Source organism: Urocampus carinirostris, chromosome 2 (genome assembly GCF_059441175.1).
Source record: "Urocampus carinirostris isolate Australia breed hairy pipefish chromosome 2, RoL_Ucar_1.0, whole genome shotgun sequence".
Taxonomy (NCBI): domain Eukaryota; kingdom Metazoa; phylum Chordata; class Actinopteri; order Syngnathiformes; family Syngnathidae; genus Urocampus; species Urocampus carinirostris.
The window spans coordinates 3,293,469-3,315,872 of NC_142350.1; the positions used below are offsets into that span (position 1 = coordinate 3,293,469).

Sequence of the window (22,404 nt, forward strand, 5' to 3'; positions counted from 1 at the left end):
TCTACCAACCACATTTTCATCCGTTCCATCACCCACTCTCGCATTCAGGTCACCTAGTATAACCACTTGCCACTCTTCTTTTGCACTTGCCATACATTCGGACAAATCCTTCCAGAACTCCTCTCCTATGCAGACATGGTAAGCGGGGAGTTTAACGAGAAAATAGCGGTGAATATTTTGGCTAGCTCTGAGTTTGCTGAGGTTGCGTATCTCGCTAAGGCGACTTGAGTAAATTATCGATAGATACTGTTAATTTATGGTGTTTTTATTTAGCATCAAGCTAGTAAACATAGTAAGCAGAGTCCCAAAAGATATTGGCAGCAAATATTTTGCTTAGTGATCAGGCTTCCTAAGTTTTTTTTTTTTTTAAAACATTTAGCATTATTATTAAAGTAATGTCTATCTGTTTAGCTATTTTGGAGACGAATGGCTGAAAGAATCAAAATGTTCATTTGTGGCTATAGACTAAAAAAACAAAGATAAAAAAAAAAAATTGAGGTAAACTTTCGATTTATTCTGTATGTTAGCCGGTGTATTGCGTTTCTAATTAGCGGTAAGCTAACAGAAATGCTAAGAAGAAAGTTCAAAGGGAAAATTGTCACAAGCCAGAAACGGAGACAGGACCCAATAGCGTTTGTTTTATTGATAAAGAGTGAGCAGTGCTTGCTTCCACAATCTGATGCTCGTCGGACAAGGGTAGCTGATGGCAGGAACGCGGAAGTGGCACTTCCGTGTCGAGTGAGGGTAGTCGTAGGCAGCGGGAAAACAGGTGGATGGCCGGGACAGAGGAGCAAGGGCAATAACGAGTCCAGAAAACAGGTCGGCAACAGGTATCAGGCAGGAGAAAACAGGGCAGGAGAATGTCCGATAGTACAGAGCTTGCCTATCTGAAAGCATAGGTTCGCAGACGGTCTGACAGCTTCCTCTTGGAAGACGGGGGTTTAAAAAAAGTCAGGGAACCAATCAGCGATCAGGGCTGTTGGCGCAAACAGGGCAGGCGCAGGTGCCCCGAATCAGCAATCATGACAAAAATAGCAGGTAAAATTTTGGCTAGCTCTTAGTTGGCTGACGTTGTGTTTCTCGCTAATGCACTTGACTAATTTATCAATAGATATTGTTTATGCTAGCCAGTGTATTGCGTTTGAATTAGCACCAGGCTAGCAAACATGTCGTATTCAGATTCAGATTCAGATTCAGATCTACTTTATTGTCATTCTAGTACACGTGTATACAGAACGAAATGTCGATGCATCTGACCCCCACAGTTTCCTTGAATGTACAGATATAAATAAAGTTGTATTGTATTTTGGCTACGTATAGTATTTTACCATAGTGCCGATAGTGCAAGAAGAGTAGCTAACCAGATGTGCAAAATGGGCAGTCAGGTACACAGTAACACTGTAACAATAACGCTGTAATTACAATAGTGCAGAGAGCAATGTGCAAGGAGTGGCAAGCTATAAAAAAACTGCCAGTAGTGCAAAAAGTCAGATTAGCAGCCGTTTAGATTTAAGTTAACTATATGTTAACTTATAGCAAGTTTGGAAAGAAAATAGCGGGGAATATTTAAGTAGGTCTGATATTGCTGACATTAGTTTGTGGCTTATGGCGACTTAAGTCAATCCTAGATGGATACTGTTTATTTTAGCTGGTGTATTGCGTTTTGAATTAACGCCAACCTTTTAGAAATGCTAAGTAGAATGTTTAGAGAGAAAATAGCAGGTAAAATTTTGGCTAGCTCTTAGTTGGCTGACGTTGGGTTTCTCGCTCAAGGTGACTTGAGTAATTTATCAATGGATATTGTTTATACTAGCCAGTGTATTGCGTTTTTATTAGCATCAGGCTAGCAAACATGTCGTATGGCAAGTTTGGAAAGAAAATAGCGGGGAATATTTAAGTAGCTCTGATGTTGCTGACATTAGCTTCTGGCTAATGGAGACTTAAGTCAATTAAGTAAATTCTAGATGGATACTGTTTATGCTAGCTGGTGTATCACATTTGAATTAGCAACAAGCTAGCAGACATACTAAGCGGAAAGTTTGAAGAGAAAATAGCGGGGAATATTTTGGCTAGCTCTCAGGATGCTGATGCTGTGTTTCTGGCTAATGGCAATTTAATGGTCTTAAATGTTGACGCTATTATGGAGGACAAAGTTTAGCGGCGTTAGCGGCGGCCTCATTTAGCGTTGAGCGGAAAAGTGATGATCGATGATGACGAGCAATCCTGATTGGCAGGAGCTGATCACGGCCTGGTACATCGGCTTCCTGGTCTTGATCTTCGCTTCCTTCCTGGTCTACCTGGCTGAGAAGGACAATACCGACTTCAGCAATTATGCGGACTCCCTCTGGTGGGGGATTGTGAGTACTCCGGCAGAGATACTTTTTTTTTTTTTTTTTTTTTAATTTCCTTTTGTCTTGCGTGAAACCTTTTTTTCTTCAATTTTAGTTCTAATTATTATGTATTGTATTTATTTACCTTATTTTATGTTTAATCATTTTTATATTTTTTCCATTTAGCTTATTAGTTCACCCATTAATTTGTGTTTTCTGTTTTTGTTTTACAGCCTTTACTTTTTTTTGTATTTGTGAATATTGATGAGGATGATGTACTCATTTTGATAATTTATACAAATATAATTTAATAGTATGAAATAGTACTATCTAGTTTGAACACTTATATTTAAAAGTGATTCTTTTTACACGTTTATGGAAAATTAGCCTTACAAAAGTAGAATAAATTGAATATTGAGCAGATAAATCATATTCCAAAAAGATAGACTTTTTGTCGTTGAATTTTATTTCTTTTTATTTAAATATCAAACACATCATAAAATCTTTAGTCAAAAAGAATAACATTTCAATACTGTTTTTTTTTTCAATATTGCTGATAGATTTGATTGGTTGACTGATTTGATATCTGTAATGAAAATTATGAAATTTAAATAGAATGAAATACTAATAATGTGAAAAATTAAATGATTATATACATAAATGAGAGGAAATGATAAATGATTAATTAATAAAGAAATGAAACATTATGATAAATATATGCATATACACACAAAAAAATATATAAAAACTGATATTAAACATGCTAAGTAACAAAAATTAAAACAAAATGATAACCATGAATACATATAATAAAAAAATAATCCACTATATAAATAAGATAATGTAATGAATAATTATATAAAAAAATAAAACATAAATAATAAAGTAATAAACAAATACAATTGAAAAATTATAAAATTAATAAACAAATAATAAACGATAATGAGCGTTAAAATGCTGTAAATCAAACAGAAATGATAACTAAGAATAAATATATTAAATACAATAATCAAAATAATTTATAGCAGTTAAAATACAAAGTGGACGGTAAAATAGTTTGTGATGCACTCAATTACCCTGATTAAAATCCACGGTTAACTCATGAAATAAAAAATGTACATTCTGATTACTAGGTCAGATTTGATAAATTGACCCAATTTGACGATTTCTCAAACGAAGAATTAATCGAATTAGTTTGATTAATCGGTGAACACCAATACAAAAACTAAAAGTCAGTTTGCAATATTTATTTTGCTTTTTTCTTATTGTTTTCCATTGTCTGAAACACAATATTTGCAGTATGAATTCACACACAATATTTCACTTATCTAAAATGTATTTTTGATAGTGTAATCTAATGTAATTAATTTTTTCCAGATCACGCTAACAACCATCGGCTATGGTGACAAAATCCCTCGAACGTGGCAAGGTCGCTTGCTAGCTGCTGGCTTCGCTCTTCTGGGCGTGTCCTTCTTTGCCTTGCCTGCTGTCAGTCATTGTGATTTCATTAACTGAGCCCCGCCTTCTCCGAATTCAGATAATGATTTTTTTTTGCTGCAGGGAATTCTGGGATCGGGTTTCGCGTTGAAGGTTCAAGAGCAGCATCGACAAAAACACTTTGAAAAACGGCGAATGCCCGCTGCTAATCTGATCCAGGTGTGCAAGACACACCTCCATTATTCAGGTATAGGCGTGGCCTAATATATGGGCGTGTCTTTAGGCGGCGTGGCGGTTGTATTCGACGGACGCTAAGCACTCTTACCTGACGGCTACATGGTACTTCTACGATAGCATGCTGCCGTCCTTCAGGTAAGGTTGCAGAATGGCCGCCTCCGGGGCCAGCATAGCCGTTCCTCGGTTGCTACACACGACGCACGTGCATACGTTCACATACAGAGAAAGTGCCCCCCGCCAAAATCATTTAAAACAAGCTGATTCCTGCTTTGAAATGAGCTCCTCCCTTCACTGTGATTTATGCTTTCAATTTCCATTTGTGATATTGTGATTGTTGTCTTATTTTGATTAATTTCACTAATTTGCAGTGAATGAGAACAACCACAAAGAAGCATACAAAAAATATTCTTATTCTTTTTATTTATAACAACATTTTTACAGGCAATTCTTTTCGGATAAGGTTTATGTGAACAACAGAAGAAATCTCGAATTTAGCTGATTTTTCTACTGTTAGATATGTTTAACTTTCATCATTTCATTTTTTTCATATTTTATTCGATCATTTTTATTTTTTCAAATAATAGTAATAACAATGATAATAAATAACAACATCTCCACTTTTTCCTCATCATATCTTTTATTTTATTTTTTTTAATTTAGTTTTGGTAAATAAAATAAAAAAAATTATCAACCATTATCACCAGATTTATACATTTTTATGTTATTTTCTAAACATTTTTAAGAAAGAAGGTAAAAACATTCACCTAAAAAAATAATAAGACAAACTTTTTCTGCGACTGTCTGGCAACCAGTTCAAGGTGACTCCTGCCCACTGCCCGAGGATAGTTGGGATGGGCTCCAGCTCCCCCGTGACCCTACTGAGGATAAGCGGTGCAGATAATGGATAAATGGATATGAAGATAATGGATGGATGGATGGACAAGTTTTGCATTTTTATTTTATTGTCTCCTTTTTTTTTCAAAGAAAAATACAAAATAAATGGAAAATACATACTTCTTAATCACGAAAATGGAAAAAAAATCCATCTTCCCCATAAGAAAATTCTGCTTATTTATTTGTTTTATTTTTCCTGGCTTTCCTTTTACAAGAAAAAGAGATGAAGTTAATAGATATTTTTCAAAAAATTAATAACAACATTTGTATTTATAAATGTAATTTCTTTACTTTTTCCCATTAAAATGCAATATAAATACCTAATAAATAACGATATATATATATATATATATATATATATATAATCTCTACAATTGAAACAATTGTGAATGGCTTATTTATTATTTGAGTTTCTAATTTTTCAAGAAAACAATGAGTATTTTAAAAAATATCATGACATTAGAAAATAAATTCCCATGCAGAGCATTTCTTTAATTCCTACATTCTTTTAAGAAAAAAAAATCATTTAAAAAAAACGACAACTTAAAAAATAGCCAATAATAAAAAGTAAAAATATTCTGGCCCATAAGTCAATTTAGTATACCGTATTTTCCGCACTATAAGACGCACCGGGTTATAGGGCGCACCCCGAAAAAATAGTTTTTGGTCCTATATTTGACATACATAAAACGCACCGGATTATAAGGCGCTACAATGGGAACGTCGACAAAACAGTCAGATAGTTCAGTCCAACTTATTACCCCCTTAACATTCCCAAAGCTTGCAAAGACGCAAATACGTGTCGAGAACACGTGCGGATGCGGTGTCCGTACGATGTCACTCAAATGCATCGTTCCATCATTCGGAAGGTTAAAGTCTTGGGATTCAAGAAATGCCAACCATTCCTTAGTTTCTATTTTCGCTCGCAACTTTACTGTGCATATGACAATAAACACTTGGAATTGAGTTTAATTTAAAAATAGATACTCCATTTCATCCATTATCTGCACCGCTTATCAAAGAAACATCGAGTTCAGTCTGAAACAAGATACAGGGAAAATATAAAACCCGGAATAGCTCACCGAAGTCGTTGTGTTCATAATAATGTGCAGCCGTGGTCCTCTTATATCCGTGAGTTTAGTAAATCCAGCAGAATAAAATATTTACAAATACAAAATAGTAAAAAAATGCTTTCTGTATGCCGTCAGCCACGTGCTATACGGATTCATCTTTTTCGGCCAATTGCAGGCTTTGTTTTGCCGTTTAAGCCAATGCCAGCCTGTAAATGATAAAAAGGATCCGCCCCTTGACCTCCGAATAACTTAAGCCAATAGTGATCGATTCAACTGATGATTGACACGTCTTTTTTGGCCAATTGCAGGCTTTGTTTTGCTGTTCAAGCCAATGCCAGCCTGTAAATGATAAAAAGGATCCTCCCCTTGACCTCCGAATAACTTTAGCCAATAGTGATCCATTCAAATGATGATTGACACATTGGTTAGCCAATGAAACGCCGGTAAATAAATCCCAGCATACACCGCGGACTACTTAGCGTTCGGGGAAAATCTAGTCTGCAAGTTAGTTGCAAGAATTTGCGAATTAATTTTGTTCCATAAATAAGGCGCACTGTATTATAAGGCACATGGTCAGCTTTTGAAAAAAATAAAGGCTTTTAGGTGCGCCTTATAGTGCGGAAAATACGGTATTTATCTTTTTTCAGGGTCTTTTTTTTAAATAAAAGAAGCCAAAATGAATAAATGACAATAATAAAAGTATCATCTCAACACCTCTTTCCCCATCTGCCATGCAAAACAGTTTTACTTCTTCATGAATTGATGTATTCATCTCATCTCATCTCATCAGCCGTACCGCTTATCCTCATTAGGGTCGCGGGGGGGCTGGAGCCCATCCCAGCCATCTCCGGGCAGTGGGCAGGGGACACCCTGAATTGGTTGCCAGCCAATCGCAGGGCACACAGGGACAGACAACTCATTCGCTCATTCACACCTATGGACAATTTGGACCGGCCAATTCACCTGAAATGCATGTTTTTGGAACGTGGGAGAATACCGGAGTGCCCAGAGGAAACCCACGTAAGCACGGGGAGAACATGCAAACTCCACAACGGAGGTATAATCTCATGACCTCAGAATTGTGCCGCACACGCGCTAACCACTGTGCCGCTGTGCTGCCCCAAGTTGACATTTTTCTACTTATTCTTTCAAAAACATAAAAAAATGGATTTTAAAAAGCTGTGCAAATTTCAGTTTCGAGCAAAAAACAATCTATAATTCTGACACAAAGGCGCCAAAAGTCTCTTTTTCCCAAGACTTTCTTATGGGCGCACTCGAAAAAGTCGTCTATTTAAAAAATGCCAAGGCCAACCCACGCAAGCACGGGGAGAACATACAAACTCCGCACAGGAAGTCTGGTGCTGGATTTGAACCCACGACAGGTTCCCATGACATGAACTGTGCCGCACAAGCGCTAACCACTGCACAATGACCTTTATCTACCATTTCATTCATTTATCAATGTATTCTCCATTTTTTATGTTAATTGCAAGATTTTTTTAGAATTTAATTTAGATTAAAAATAAAATCATAAGTAAAAATATAAAAAATAAAAATACACTCAAATAAAACAAAATGAAGAATAAACTTTCTTTTAAATCTTCTTTGTGGTCCTTCTCCTTTTATTATTTTCTTAATTTGCGTGTTTTGATTTTCCCTTCCTCATTCCCGGTTGTCCTTTTCCATTTTATTTTATTTTTTTGTGTTGAATTTGTTCCATTTCCTGTTTTATTTTGTAAACGTCAGAGAACTGACGTCCCTGTTCAGTCACCTGCAGCGGAAGAAAGCGCCGCCGCCGCCGTACAGCGCCAACTTCCACCACACGGCGGCGCTAGCAGGGCTAAGACCCTACAGCGCCCCCTATATGTCGGGGGACAGGTACGCACCTCGTGCCGCAGGTTACACACAACAGCTTAGCCTTAGCTTAGCTTGTGTGCCGCCATGCACTAACCGCCAATTAACCTACTAAATTAAATGATAATAACGCAAAATGTCATGCAATGAGGATCCTTCTTTTCATTTCAAGAAAAATTATCTGCAAAATGTATTTTGAAATTTCATTTCTGTCAATGAAAACCTTGAGGAAAGCCCTTTTCCCACTGCGCTTATTTCTGACCTCAAATCAGAAAATGAAATGTTTATTTGCTGCATTCGTTTTTAAGCATACGTGTAGTATTATTTAAACTGAGTTAGCAAGAAAACCCTGAGAGAAGCGCAAAACAAAAACAAGCTACAGTTTTAAATATGTCGACTTTATCTCACCAAACTTGGGCACCACTCCCAAAGACACTGTAGCTTCATTTCTTTCTCTCTCTTTCTCATGCTCTCTTTCCCTCTTTCCTTTTTTCTCTCTTCATCTTTTTCTCTCTCTTCCTCTCTATATTTGTTCTCTTTCTATCTATCTCTTTTTTCATGTTCTCTCTTTCGATCTATCTCTTTTTCTCTATTTCTTCCTTTTTTCTCTGTCTTTCTTTCTTTAAATAGAAATATAAATAAAAATAAAATAAAAATGAAAATAAAATATGACTTGACTTGTCTTTTCTTTCTTTCTTTCTTTCTTTCTTTCTTTCTTTCTTTCTTTCTTTTTCTCTTTCTTTTTCTCTTTCTTTTTCTCTTTCTTTTTCTCTTTCTTTTTCTCTTTCTTTTTCTCTTTCTTTTTCTCTTTCTTTTTCTCTTTCTTTTTCTCTTTCTTTCTTTCTTTCTTTCACTACGGGCCCCGAAGCTCAATCTAGTTTGACATCCCTGCCCTAAAATAAGGCAAAATATACAGTTTTCTGGCAATAGGATAATAATGTAGTTTTTGCAGTGCTGCATGTTGATGGAGTCTGCAGTTCCGCTTTGGGCTAAAAGAGGACATCAGAAGCAACAAATGTAACATTTGAATTGGTGATGAAGTGTGAAAAAAAAGGATATTTCTATTAGCGTGCAGATGATTTTTCTTGAATGAAATCTTGCCGTCTTCATTTTCTTTTTTAAGTCACGTTGTGCGAACAAAAAAATTTGTTTTTGTGTGGCCGTCACTTTCATAATCACATCATCCTCATCCTCACTGCTTTTCAATCTTTTCTCTCCCCTCCCCCTTGTTTCTTCTTTGTGGGCTCCCCCCTCCCCACTAGGAGGCGCCAAGCGCCACCACGCAGGTTTGTGTTTCACGCCGTTTCCCTAGGGGGCGGGGCCTCAGGGCTAGGTCCAATGTATATGTGTATATGTGTATATATATATATATATGTATATGTGTATATGTGTATATGTGTATATATATATATATTTGTATATATGTATATAGTGTATATAGATATATGTATATGTGTATATATGTATATATATATATGTATATATATATATATATATATGTGTGTGTGTACAGTGTAACCTCGGTTATCGACCATAATCCGTTCCAGAACCCTGTTCGAGAACCGATGTGTCCAATCACCGAAATCATTTTTACCATTAAAAATAATGAAAATTCTTTTTCCAACACCCTGAATGTTTACCATGCATGTTGAAAGTAAACATGAAGCTAACCCAGGCTAATCATACGTTCGAGTTATCGTAATCTTCCGTACGAAAGATTACGCTAACACGAACGTGTAAAAAAAAAAAAAAAAAAAAAAGATAAAGAAAAGAATTATGAATAGTATCTCTTACCTTTGTGGTGGTCAGCAGAAGGCGCATGCTATATTCCCTAGCAAGATCGGAAACTCGCACACCTCTTTCACATTTAGCTATTATGTCTTTCTTAAAGGCAATAGTTGTACGAACAACTTTTCTTTTTTCACCTGTCCTGCTTGCACCGACCTTCTTCGGAGGCATAGCTAGGGTCTAAAACACTTCGTTCACCGATATTAAAAGCGAAAGCAAAAAGAGGCAAGTGCGCACGTGATAACAGTTGGTCACGAGGGGTGGGGGCGATCTACACCCGTACGCCGCTCAGCATCGCACTCTAGCGTACGCACTCACGCATTACTGGCGTTCGAACTCCGAATTTTTGACCGAACAGCGAAACAAGAACCGATTTGTTCGAACTGAGAGGCGTTTAAAAACCGAGGTTCCACTGTATATATGTATATATATATATATATATATATATACTGGACTGTCTCAGAAAATTAGAATATTGTGATAAAGTTCTTTATTTTCTGTAATGCAATTAAAAAAACAAAAATGTCATACATTCTGGATTCATTACACATCAACTGAACTATTTCAAGCCTTTTATTATTTTAATATTGCTGAATTTGGCTTACAGCTTAAGAAAACTCAAAAATCCTATCTCAAAATATTAGAATATCATGAAAAAGTATACAAGTAGGCTATTCAACTAATCACCTGAATCATCTAATTAACTCGAAACACCTTGCGAGGGTTTCCTGAGCCTTAAAAACACTCAGCTTGGTTCAGTAAACTAAATCACAAGTATGGGGAAGACTGCTGTCCATAGGACCATCATTGATACCCTCCATCAGGAGGGTAAGACACAAAAGGAAAATTCTCAAAGAGCAGGCTGTTCACAGAGTGCAGTTTCAAAGCATATCCACAAAAAGTCTGTTGGAAGGGAAAAATGTGGCCGGAAACGCTGCACAACCAAGAGAGATGACCGCAGCCTTAACAAAATTGTGAAGAAGAGCCGCTTCCAGAATTTGGGGGAGCTTCAAAGACAGTGGGCTGAAGCTGGAGTCCAGGTATCAAAAGCCACAGTTCACAGGCGTGTCCGGGAAATGGGCTACAATAGCCGTATTCCCATGGTCAAGCCACTTCTGAACTCAAGACAACGGAAGAAGCGTCTGACTTGGGCTATGGAGAAGAAGCACTGGACAGTTGCAGAGTGGTCCAAAGTCCTCTTTTCAGACGAAAGCAAGTTTTGCATTTCATTTGGAAGTCAAGGCGCCAGAGTCTGGAGAAAGGCTGCAGAGGAGCAAAATCCAAGTTGCTTGAAATCCAGTGTGAAGTTCCCACAGTCAGCAATGGTTTGGGGAGCCATGTCAGCTGCTGGTGTTGGTCCACTGTGTTTCATCAAGTCCAGAGTAAATGCAACTGTGTACCAAGAGATTTTAGAGCACTACATGCTTCCATCTGCTGAAAAGCTCTATGGAGATGAGGATTTCATTTTCCAGCATGATCTGGCACCTGCCCACAGTGCCAAAACCACCAGTAACTGGTGCACTGACCATGGCATCACTGTCCTTGATTGGCCTGCTAATTCCCCTGACCTGAACCCCATCGAGAATTTGTGGGGTATAGTTAAGAAGAAGATGAAAGACACCAGACCTACAAATGCAAATGAGCTGAAGGCCGCTATCGAAGCATCCTGGGCATCAATAACACCTCAGCAATGCCACAGGCTGATTGCCTCCATGCCACGCCGGATTGATGCAGTAATCCGTGCAAAAGGATTCCCAACCAAGTACTGAGTGCATCGATGGACATTTTCAAATGTTTGATTTAGTTTTGCTGTTATAAAATTATTTTTTGACTTGGTCTGAGGAAGTATTCTAATATTTTGAGATAGGATTTTTGAGTTTTTTTCAGCTGTAAGCCAAAATCAGCAATATTCAAATAATAAAAGGCTTGAAATAGTTCAGTTGATGTGTAATGAATCCAGAATGTATGACATTTTTGTTTTTTTAATTGCATTACAGAAAATAAAGAACTTTATCACAATATTCTAATTTTCTGAGACAGTCCAGTATATATATATATATATATATATATGTGTGTGTGTGTGTGTTTAGATGTATGTATGTATGTATATATTCTAATTAAAATAGAAAATACAAAAATAAGCAAAAATGATCTCCTTTCATAACAAAAATGTTTTATGTTTTATTATTTTATTTCAGTAAAATAGATAAATGTTCTTAATAGGGAAAAATGATCTCACACCTGATATTTTGTTTAAATGAAAACAAAGATCTATCAGTTGAAAAAAGGTTTTCTTTTGGAAAGTAAGAAAATTAAAATAAGCAAAAAAATATCTATATCTGTATTTTCAGTTTTTCTTTTTTTAGTATGATAAAAAAAAATCTTAAAATGGGTTAAAATTATCTCCAAGTGGAACAAAAGTGTATTTCTTTTTTTCTGTAAATAAAATTGAAAACAAGTATACATTGTTTTAAGTGGAACAAAATATATGTTTTGTTCTTTTCTGTAAAATAATAAAGACTTATTCAAAATGATCAAATATAATCTCCCAGCGGTAAACAAACGATCGGAAAATCTTTTTTTGTAAAATAAGAAGTTAAAAAAAATAAGCAAAAAAATACCTGCCAGCGGAACAAAATTTTCCTGTTTTTTTAGATGGCATACGGGTAAATAAAAACAGAAAACAGAAATATGTCGAATTATACGCAAGGTTTTTCCTTTTATTTGATTTACTGTATTATTTTGTCCATGCAAGCTTAGCGCTCCATCAAACTAAACAAGCGATTGAATGTGCTGTGCTACCTCATGAGCAAATAATTATTATCATAAGGTAATAAAATAATGATCTACTGCCCCCTACTGATATGAATGAATGTTACAAAGTTGGGCCATTTTTTTCGACACACTGCTGTTAAAAACACTTAACGAATTGTCCAATGAGTGACCCCCTGACTCGCCACCTCACCTGTTGCCTCTACTGTCTTCCTTAGCCCCGCCCCCTTGTCATAGCCACTCCCACTTCACCCACTTAGCCTTGTGTGTCTCCTTCCCCTTTCGCAGTCAAGTGCTCGCTAAAAAGCGAGGCCTCTTCCGGATTCATGCCGGACGAAAGCGCAGGTATCGTCACGCTAGCCTGTGCATCACCTTTGACCCTTGACCCTTTCACCTTTGATCTTGCTCGTTGCACCCTCTCGAAAGGATCGTGTGGAAATGCTCTTTACCCGACTCGTTAAATCAAGGCTTGGAATATGAGATTGCATTAAATGAAGTGCCCTAAACAAGACACAATTTATCATAAATAAATGATCAAATGGCCCAAAGAAGCTTACAGTCATGTAGCATTCATTGATATAAAATAGATGCGTTTTCTCCTATAATTTCAATACTTAATATTTCAATTGAATATTTATTATTTTCTTATTGTATATTTAGAATTTAGCTATAACATTTTGAGTTTTATTGTTCAATATCGTAGTTGTTTTGTTGTTTTAATGTTTAATTTTTAAATTTACATTAATATATTTTATTTCTATATTTTAATATGAAGTTTATGCCTATTAATATTTGAAAATACCCATTAACAATAAAAAATGGTCGTCATCTTACTCATTAATTTACAACTTTGAAAAAAGATTGCAGTTGTAATAAATAAGGTGCTTGGAACAAGAAAAAATATATTTTGAAAACATCTTACAAAAAGAGAAGTAATCAGATCCAGTGCAAAATGATCTAACATGTATAGTATCATAAATTGATATATATATTTCTAAAGAAATTGTTCCCATAATTTAGCTATCTTTATTTTATTTTAAACATGACAAAATATATATATTACCCCAAAAAAATAAATTATATTTGTTAAAGAATAACATAAATTCTGTGGACACAAACAATATCAAGACATATATTTATTTGAAAAATCTTTAAAAAAACAACTTTAAAATGTATTAGCTTTTAATGCTTTTAATTCAGATCCTATACTAATTTATTAATTTAGTGTACATTTATGTATTTCTTACATAAAAATAATTAAAATTATTATGTAAGTGATTATTTTAATGTGAAAATTATGATTACAATAATAATTTGGTTTCAACTTTTTTATCATTTATTATTTTATTTTATGTTTGAAAATGTGTTACTACAGAACCCTAGATGGGGGGCTCTTTGCCAAGCTTGCTTGTTCCAGTGCTGCTTTTAGCAGGGTTGTGATTGTCTCCAAGTGCCATAATTCAGGCAGCTTTCATTTTTTTCCACTGTTTCCTCCTCTCGTCACTCAAAGCTCACTTATGGCTCGCCATTAGCTGCTACTTTTAAAGTTAGCTGCTCCTACGGGCTTCTGTCGTGGGTTTTCTACCAAGGCATCAGTTTCAATTTAAGCTACAACGACCTCTAGCGGGGAAATATTACACATTTTTCACTTAAAAAATGTATTTCTACACTAAAATAAGGAATATTTTTATGAAAAATAAATAGTTCTCAATAAAACTAATAAACAAAGCAAAATTTGTCTGTGGCTTGCACTGGGTCATTGCCCTCCCCCCTGCCCTCCAACACCTAGTTATCTGTGCTTTATTTTTTTAATTTTGTGACGTGTAAGTGAAAGCTGGTCTTGTTTGCGCTATCAATCATTCAGCACGTCTGACTTTTCGCTTTTCATTATTTAGCGGCTAATCTTGCTCTTTGCATGCAACTTTGATCTTTGACAAACACACACACACCTAGAAAATAATATTCAGATGTTCTTTTTTTACCATTTGAAATGAACATATTATGAGCTTATTTGCCCGTATTATGTGGGAAAAAATTAATACTGGGAAAAACTCAAAGGAAAGAAAAGGCAAAAAATTTGACTGAAAGAAATGAAAAAAAAAAAAATGATAGTGCAAACAAATCAAGGAAAAGGGGGGAAAAGTACTGCAGATAAATCAATAAATAGAAACCCTCAAAAAAAAAGGAAAAATAACAATATTATAAACAAAAGAAAGGGAAATAGTATTGGGAAAAACACTTTAGGGGGAAAAAGTAACAATTCAGACTGCAAAAAAAGGCAAAAAATAATATTGGAGAAAAATTTGAAAAGAATTGTCCTAGAAAAATCTAAAGGGAAAAAAATACTGTATAGAAATAACTAAAAGTAAAAAGAGGTAAAAAATAATACTGCAAACAAAAACTCAAGGGAAAAACGAAGATAAAATTCTTCCCCCCTAAAAAAAACAGGGGAGAAAAATAATACTGTAAATATACTCAGGGAAGGCCTAAAGGAAAAAATATAAAGAAAATTAATATTGCGCAAAAAATAAACAGGGAAAAAGGAAATAAAAATAATGCTGCAAAAAAATATGGGGAAAAATGGAACAAATGTAATACTTCAAAAATTATTCAAGAAAACAAAAAACAAATAAAGAGTGATATTGAAAAAATAAATTTCAGACAAATAAAGGGTAAAATAATAACGCCAAAAAAGGGAAGATACCATGCAGTACTGCAAACATAAAAACATAAGTCAAAATAATTTTTTTCTCTTTTTATTCCAAATAAATAAAAAAATACAAAAATAAACTAACCTGGAAAAGTGAGAGAATGATAATGCAAGAAAAGTAATAATACTGCAAAATATTACTGTAAGAAAAAGCTAGGGCATTAATAGAGTACACATTTTCTAAGGATGAGCTTGGATCTTTTTTTGTACAGAATTATAAAAAAAAAATAACAAGTTGAAACTAAATATAAAACACATGTGGAAAAAAAGGTTTTGTCTACTCCATGATTTAAAAAAAAAAAAAAAAATTAAAAGAAAACTCGTTAGAAAAAGCTTGGGCATCAGGGGTTTTCTACATTTGGACTTTTATAATCGCGGCTGACAATGACCCAAAAAGTGTTTGATCTAGAGGTGGGTAGTAACCACTAACATTTCCTCTGTTACCTTTACTTGAATAGGTTTTTGGTCATTTTGTACCTAAATCACTATACCTTTTACTTTTACTTGAATAGATCTTTGAAGAAACTGTACTTTTTACGCTGCTCCATTAGGCTACATTGAAACCATCACTTAAATCCCCTCCAGACAAGTACCCGTCTGTCTGTCTCTGGTAAGGTCAATGTAAATGGTCTGCATTTATATAGCGCTTTTCAAGTCACTGAAGACCTCCCAAAGTGCTTTACAATGTGCTTCACACTTTTCCATTTGACACACTAACTAATCTATAGCAGCATCATCCATGCAAGGCAACTACCTGCTTATCAGGGGGATTGGGGATTCGGTGTCTTGCCCAAGGACACTTCGTCACATAACACGGAGGAAACGGGAATCGAACCTGTGACCTCTTGATCCCAAGACGAGTGCTCTACCCCCTGGGCTATTTATTTAGATTTAATCAGTGATTCAAACAACCACCAGGTGTCACTCGTGAGCAGGGCTAGGAACGTTTATTTTTCTTTATTGTACTGCATGCGCAGTGCATATAGCTGTATCCAAACATACACTGTAGATTTTTTCTTAATCTACAGAGGGCTCATTCAAGCAAACTGTCTATATAAAAAGACTTACAATTACATAGACTTTTAAATTCATATTTTATGTTGACAATATCTCTGTATCTGTGTATTATTTGCCCTCATGTAGGTTTTAGATCAGGTGATGGTGTCATAATAGTCTCTGGTTTGCAATCATCTGTGGTCTGTGCAGCCCTTTGAGACTCTTTGTGATTAAGGGCTATAGAAATAAACATGACTTGACTCAAATTAATGTTGATTGGATAGACTTTGATAATTTGATGGACTATGAACTATTGTTTAAAAAAATATATCAATAAATAAGACGTTGCTACAGTTACGCCATACTTGTAGTTTTTTTTTACCAAGTACTTTTTTACATTTACTCAAGTTATTATTTGGATGACTTCTACTTCAGTCATATTATTCTGGAGTAACAGTACTTTTACGTGAGTGAAATTTGTGGCTACCCTACCCACCTCTGGTTTGATCCAATGGCATGCGTGCGTTTGCAAAAAACTAGGTGCGAGCTGGCTAACCAGCGAGCGCTTCGGGAATGTCGCTCGTTTGCGTTTTTGCTGACCGCTTGACTTCATTTTTCTTTTTTTCGTGCACTTTGATGCTTGGCTGATGCGATTAAAAGAGCGTGTCTTGGATAGAGACGGCTGAGTGCTGTTGCCGTGACGACAGCTTTTGTGGGGGTTTCTTACTTCTCAGCATTTTTTAAGGGGCGATCAAATGACTGAGCAAACTTTACCTTTTATTAAAACAAATTTAAGTAAATATTGGGATTTAAATAAGAATTTTTGAAATCGTTTTTGAAATTCTGCAATAAAAATCAATAAGTCCACGGATATGTATAAGCTAAACATATAGATATAAGTTATTGTATTTTAAGTGGATGTTACTACTTAATATTTTAAAGAAAATACATAAAAGAAAATACTGAATTTCTTATCAACATGTGGAGTTTTACAAAAACATTAGACATTAATATATAAAACAATTTTTTTTATTTAAAATTTTCACTGTTTTTGTATTTAAATTTAATTTAGCACAACATTATTTTAAACTTTTTATTTGTTTAATGCCAATTTTATTTTTGGAATAGAAAATTAATTTGATAAAGAAATACTTTTAGCTTTATTTAACATATAAGACATAATTAATTTCAAAATAATGGTATTGGTTGAGTATTTAAAATTGTAGTTCCTGATTTACTTTAATTCCTGAATTATTCAAGTGAAAAATAACGTTGCGCATTGTGCTATTGTTATTTCTAATTAATTTAAAAGTTTTGATCTTTTTCTCTTTTTTTATTTTGTATTTTCAATTTGTATTTATTTTTTAATTTTGTTTTCTTTTCTTTTGATTTTTAACTTAAAATATGTAATTATTAGTTCTCCTTTTTTATATTTTTGTTTTGCGTTTTGTGAAGTATTTTGTCATCGTTTTATTTTATTTATCGTTTTATTTCAAGTTTTAAAATTAAATTAAAAATACTTTTTATTTTAAATGTTTGAATTTTCAACTTTGTATTTTCTATTGTTACTATATTATTCTTTTCTATTAAGTTGTTTTTATTGTTTTTCAATTAAACCAATTACAGAAATGAAACTAATGTAGTTATGCTATTTTTGGGTTAATGTTTTGTTTCTTTTTAGCTCGTGAGCAATTTTTAGCTTGCTAGAAATTAGCACCATTTAGCACGTCGACGCTCCCGTGTGTCCTGATCGCCCAACCAGAGCTCACAAGTCCTTCCCTTGTGGGTTCCTCAGCAGCAAATTGGGTTTCCGGGACCGGATCCGGATGAACAACTCTCGCTCGGCGCAGGCCCTTCGGAGCCGGGCGTCGCCAACAATGCACAACCCGGCGGTGCGGCACTCGCCCAGCCAAGAAAACGTCCCCGAGTCGGCTAGTCCCGGAAAGGTCCAGAAAAGTTGGAGCTTCAACGACCGAACCCGCTTCAGAACCTCGCTGCGCCTAAAAGCACGCCCCCCAGTGGACGGTAGCAAGCTTTCAGCTCAAAGATTTGCGTTAACTTGTCCATTCTAACCTGCGGGAATGTGTCCCCAGCTGAGGTAGCGGGGGTAGACGGCACCGAGGACAGGGGCTACTGCGAAGTGGCCATGGATGAGGTCATCCCCGCTGTCAAGACGCTCATCAGAGCCGTCAGGTGAGTCAGGAAATCTCCTAATCTGGTTTCGATTAGGATCAGATTTGGGTTGCATGCTTATTCAGATGACAGAAAGTGATTTCTAGCGGTCTCACAAGCTGTATCGTGAAAGGTGTTTTTATTGGGGTTTTTTTCTGTTCATCTCAGAACTACTTGAACCAGATACTTAACCGGCAATCTGGTTTTGATTCGGATCAGGTTTGGATTGCGTATTTAGACTGACCAAATAAACTGATTTCAATCTGTCGGAATAGCTTTATTTATTTATTTTTTATTTTTACTCAATTCACCACTACCTGAACCAGACAGTTTCAAGCAATTTGTTTTTTATTAGGATCACATTTGGATTACGTGTTTACACTGTCCAAACAAACCGCTTTTTAAACTGTCACGCTAGCTGCCATTATTCTATATTTTATTTTCATTTAACTCATAATCACTTGAATTTGAATTGCGCGTAAATATTGACCAAAGAAACTGCTCTCCAACTGCATCGTAACAGTTCCTTCCGTTATTTTTTTCTTTTAATTCACAACTACTTGAACCAGATATTTCTCCCTTAATCTGGTTTCCATTATAATTGGATTTGAATTGTAAGTTTACGATGAACAAATATACCACTTTTGAACTGTCACGCAAGCTGCAGTTATTTTATTTTTTATTCATTTTATTTTAACTCAAGACTTCTTGAACCAGATACTTCTCCCAGTTTAGTTCGACTTGGGTTGGATTGCGCTGACTAAACGAACCACTTTCAAACTGAGCGGCTAGTCGCGTTGTGAAGGTTGCTTTTGCTTTGTTTTTTTTTCCTTTATTTTCTAACTCACAAATACCTGCACCAGATACTTGAAATATCAAATACTGCACACTGTGTGTTTTTTCTTTTTTCTGGAGCACAAAGCGATGCCCCAGCAGTAGATTTTGCTGCCTCCGTGTTTCAAGTTTCAAAGCATCAACAGCACAGGTGGCACAAAGCTGCCCTTTGCTGATTTGTCACGAAAAAAAATCCTTAAGCAAGCTGTCATGCTTTCCGTTTTGACAGTTTTTCTAAATGACATCTTGATCATGTCATCAAATTAATCAAATCTGATCTAGTTTGACCTACAAAAGAGTTGATTCTGGATCTGATCAAGATATTTACCACTTAGGTCACATTGAACTTAAATCATTGCATTTTTGTTTGTATGGGAATTTTCCTGAATTTAAATACGATGTCAAACAAATTGAATCTGGTTCCAAAATGAATGTTAAATCTTCATCAGATCCGACTGAACATAGCTCATACCAACACATTGGCCAAAATTTCGTTTCAGAAGAGTGCAACGTCTCCACCTAAAGCAGAGTAAATTACATTTTGACCCTGACTGACTTGACAAGAAACGTGTGTAATCTTGTATTACATTTTTTAATAGAAGCCTTAGAATAATCTAGTGTATATCTAATTTTAATCGTCAGACAGATTGTGTTTACCTTTTGATTTATTTCAAGTTATGAGTTTACCCTTGACCTGGACACTCAATTCTAAATCCAAACGAAATCTCAATTGTATTTTCATAATTTACAGACAGTATACAGCTGTTAAAATATTGTTCGATTTTACCCATTTCTTTTCTCAATGAAATGAGCTAGCAATTCAAATCCAGGTTGTGAATTTACACTTGCAATGGAATGTCTTTTTTTCGATTTTAGATGTGATCTTGATTGTGTTTTCACATTTGACATCTGTACAGAATAGAGCTGTTTGAAATATCATTCGATTTAGGCTCAATGTGCTATCACGTGTCCGATTTTTGTTTTGTTTTTGCTTCACCTATACCCCGCCCCCCATTCATTAGAGTCTCTCGTCTTCTCGGCGAGTATCAGTAAGCATCCCATTTAGCGCCAGCGATTTTCCGAGCTGCTGAAGCAGCAAATCCCGATAAGCCAAACGTCTCATCTTGCTCTTTTTGACGGGCCTGTTCGGCAAAGATAAGGTCATCGGATACCATAATTAATCATAGGCGGCGGCTCTTATTGTTTGATGGCGGCAGGAAGCCCCACACCCCCTGCAACGTTTCTTTTTTGTGGTCAGGATTATAAAGTTCCTGGTGGCCAAAAGGAAGTTCAAAGAGACGCTTCGTCCCTACGACGTGAAGGATGTCATCGAGCAGTACTCGGCGGGGCATTTGGACATGCTTGGACGCATCAAGAGCCTGCAGACGCGGTAGGACGTCGAATTTGACCAAAAATCTGGCGCCGTATTGATTGTGAGGCCAAATTAGGGTGGACCAGATCATCGGGCGAGGCGCCATCCAAAGCGATAAGAAGACACGGACGGAAAAGGGCGAGAAAACGCCACCCGAACTGGACTCCCTGGACGAGCTGAGCATGATGGGACGGGTTGTCAAAGTGGAGAAACAGGTATGCATGTTGGCGTAGAATCATCCTTTCCCTTGGGCCTTTATCAATCCTGAACAACAAAAACGACACTCAATCTTGATCCATGCATGAGGGAGGAGCGGCTTCGTGCACTAACACACTGTTTCTGATTTGCTGTTCTCCGGCATTTCATTGACAAAGTTTGAAGCACATTAAAACAATCTCAACATGTCAGATGTTCCACCCCTTTATTGGGAATTTCCCAAGCCGTATTATACCTTTTCAAATCAGGGTCTTGTGAGAAAAGGAAGAGGCCAAAGGAATAAAGCCAATAGCAATACTATTGAAAGAGTTAATGTATGCTTACTATATTTGTCACGCACCCTGCATGTCTTGTGACATTAGAAATTTTTGACTCAGGGAAGAGGCCAAAAAGAATGATGCCCATAGTAATACCTTGCAAGTCTTGTGACCCCACGAGAAGGCCAGAAAAAATGAAGCCCTCTCTAGACCGTAAACATTTGATAAGTACTATATTAGTGAACATACGATAACTGTATGTCATGCACCAAACAAGTCTTGTGATCTTTAGGGCTTCTGAAATCAGAAGTAGGTTAAAAGAATGAGGCCAGTAGTAAGACCAATAAATGAGTAAATATATAATAACTATATAAGTCAGGCACCCTTTATGTCTTGTGACACCAAGAAGAGGCCACATACAATTTAGCCCAGAGTAAGACCTTGTAAGTCTTGTGACCCCACAAGGAAGCCAAAAAGAATGAGGCCCATAGTAATACTATTGAATGAGTTCATATCCATTTATCCATTATCGGCACCGCTTATCCTCAATAGGGTTGCGGGGGTGCTGGAGCCCATCCCAGCCATCTTCGGGCAGTGGGCAGGGGACACCCTGAACTGGTTGCCGGCCAGTCGCAGGGCACATGGAGACAGACAATTCGCTCACTCATTCACACCTAAGGAACAATTTGGACACGCCAATACACCTGAAATGCATGTTTTTGGAATGTGGGAGGAAACCGGAGTGCCCGGAGGAAAATCACGCAAGCACGGGGAGAACATGCAAACTCCGCACAGGAAGGTTGGTAGCTGGATTTGAACCCATGACCTCAGAACTGTGCCGCACACGCGCTAACCACCGCGCCGCCGTGCAGTCCCTGAATGAGTTTATATTTTATAATTAAATTCATAACTGCCTGGAGGCCTTAAAAGAACATTAGACTGGGTACCCGCATATCCTTGAAAAGTCATAAAAGGCATTGCATTCATTATCTAAAGATAAGGCCTTAGTTGGCATAAAATGTCTCAAATCCAATTTTCAAAAGTCTTACAAATGTAAACACATTAATATGATTTATACCTTTTTTCAACTAAAAAGATTTCCTAACATTTATCATAAGTCTTTTTTAATAAATTATCGATTTACTTTTGTGGCAACGTTGTGTGACCACAATAATGGAACTATCAAAATGGTGGTGTGGTTTCAGTTGGGCCCTTCAAGGCAGACGCACGTCTTAGGTCTACCCTCAGTACACATAGCAACTTTGGATGGAAAAATCTACCTATATCAAGACCCTGAGTGTCTTGTGACGCCAGGAAGAGTCCGGAAGAATAAAGCCCATACAATTACTAGTAAATGAATGAAGATATGATTGTGCATCACGCACTCTGGATGTCTTCTAAATAAGGCCCATAGAGAGACCCTGCAGATCTTATGCCACCAGGCAGAGGCCCAAAAAGAATA

General features: G+C 36.2%; 1 protein-coding gene across 3 annotated transcripts in view; it reads left to right on the forward strand.

The window, feature by feature from the left end:
* Nucleotides 1-22,404, forward strand: part of kcnq4 (potassium voltage-gated channel, KQT-like subfamily, member 4) — a 52,601-nt gene that overhangs the window by 27,587 nt on the left and 2,610 nt on the right. The window contains exons 5-14 of one of the 3 annotated variants that reach the window (XM_088328385.1): nt 2,235-2,357; nt 3,708-3,818; nt 3,891-3,986; nt 4,051-4,139; nt 7,718-7,849; nt 9,088-9,111; nt 17,887-18,116; nt 18,185-18,284; nt 20,356-20,487; nt 20,546-20,684. In XM_088328385.1, coding sequence (XP_088184511.1) covers nt 2,235-2,357; nt 3,708-3,818; nt 3,891-3,986; nt 4,051-4,139; nt 7,718-7,849; nt 9,088-9,111; nt 17,887-18,116; nt 18,185-18,284; nt 20,356-20,487; nt 20,546-20,684 — 1,176 coding nt within the window. The remainder of the gene's footprint in view (nt 1-2,234; nt 2,358-3,707; nt 3,819-3,890; nt 3,987-4,050; nt 4,140-7,717; nt 7,850-9,087; nt 9,112-17,886; nt 18,117-18,184; nt 18,285-20,355; nt 20,488-20,545; nt 20,685-22,404) is intronic. The other 2 variants (XM_088328386.1, XM_088328387.1) reach the window with 2 other exon arrangements.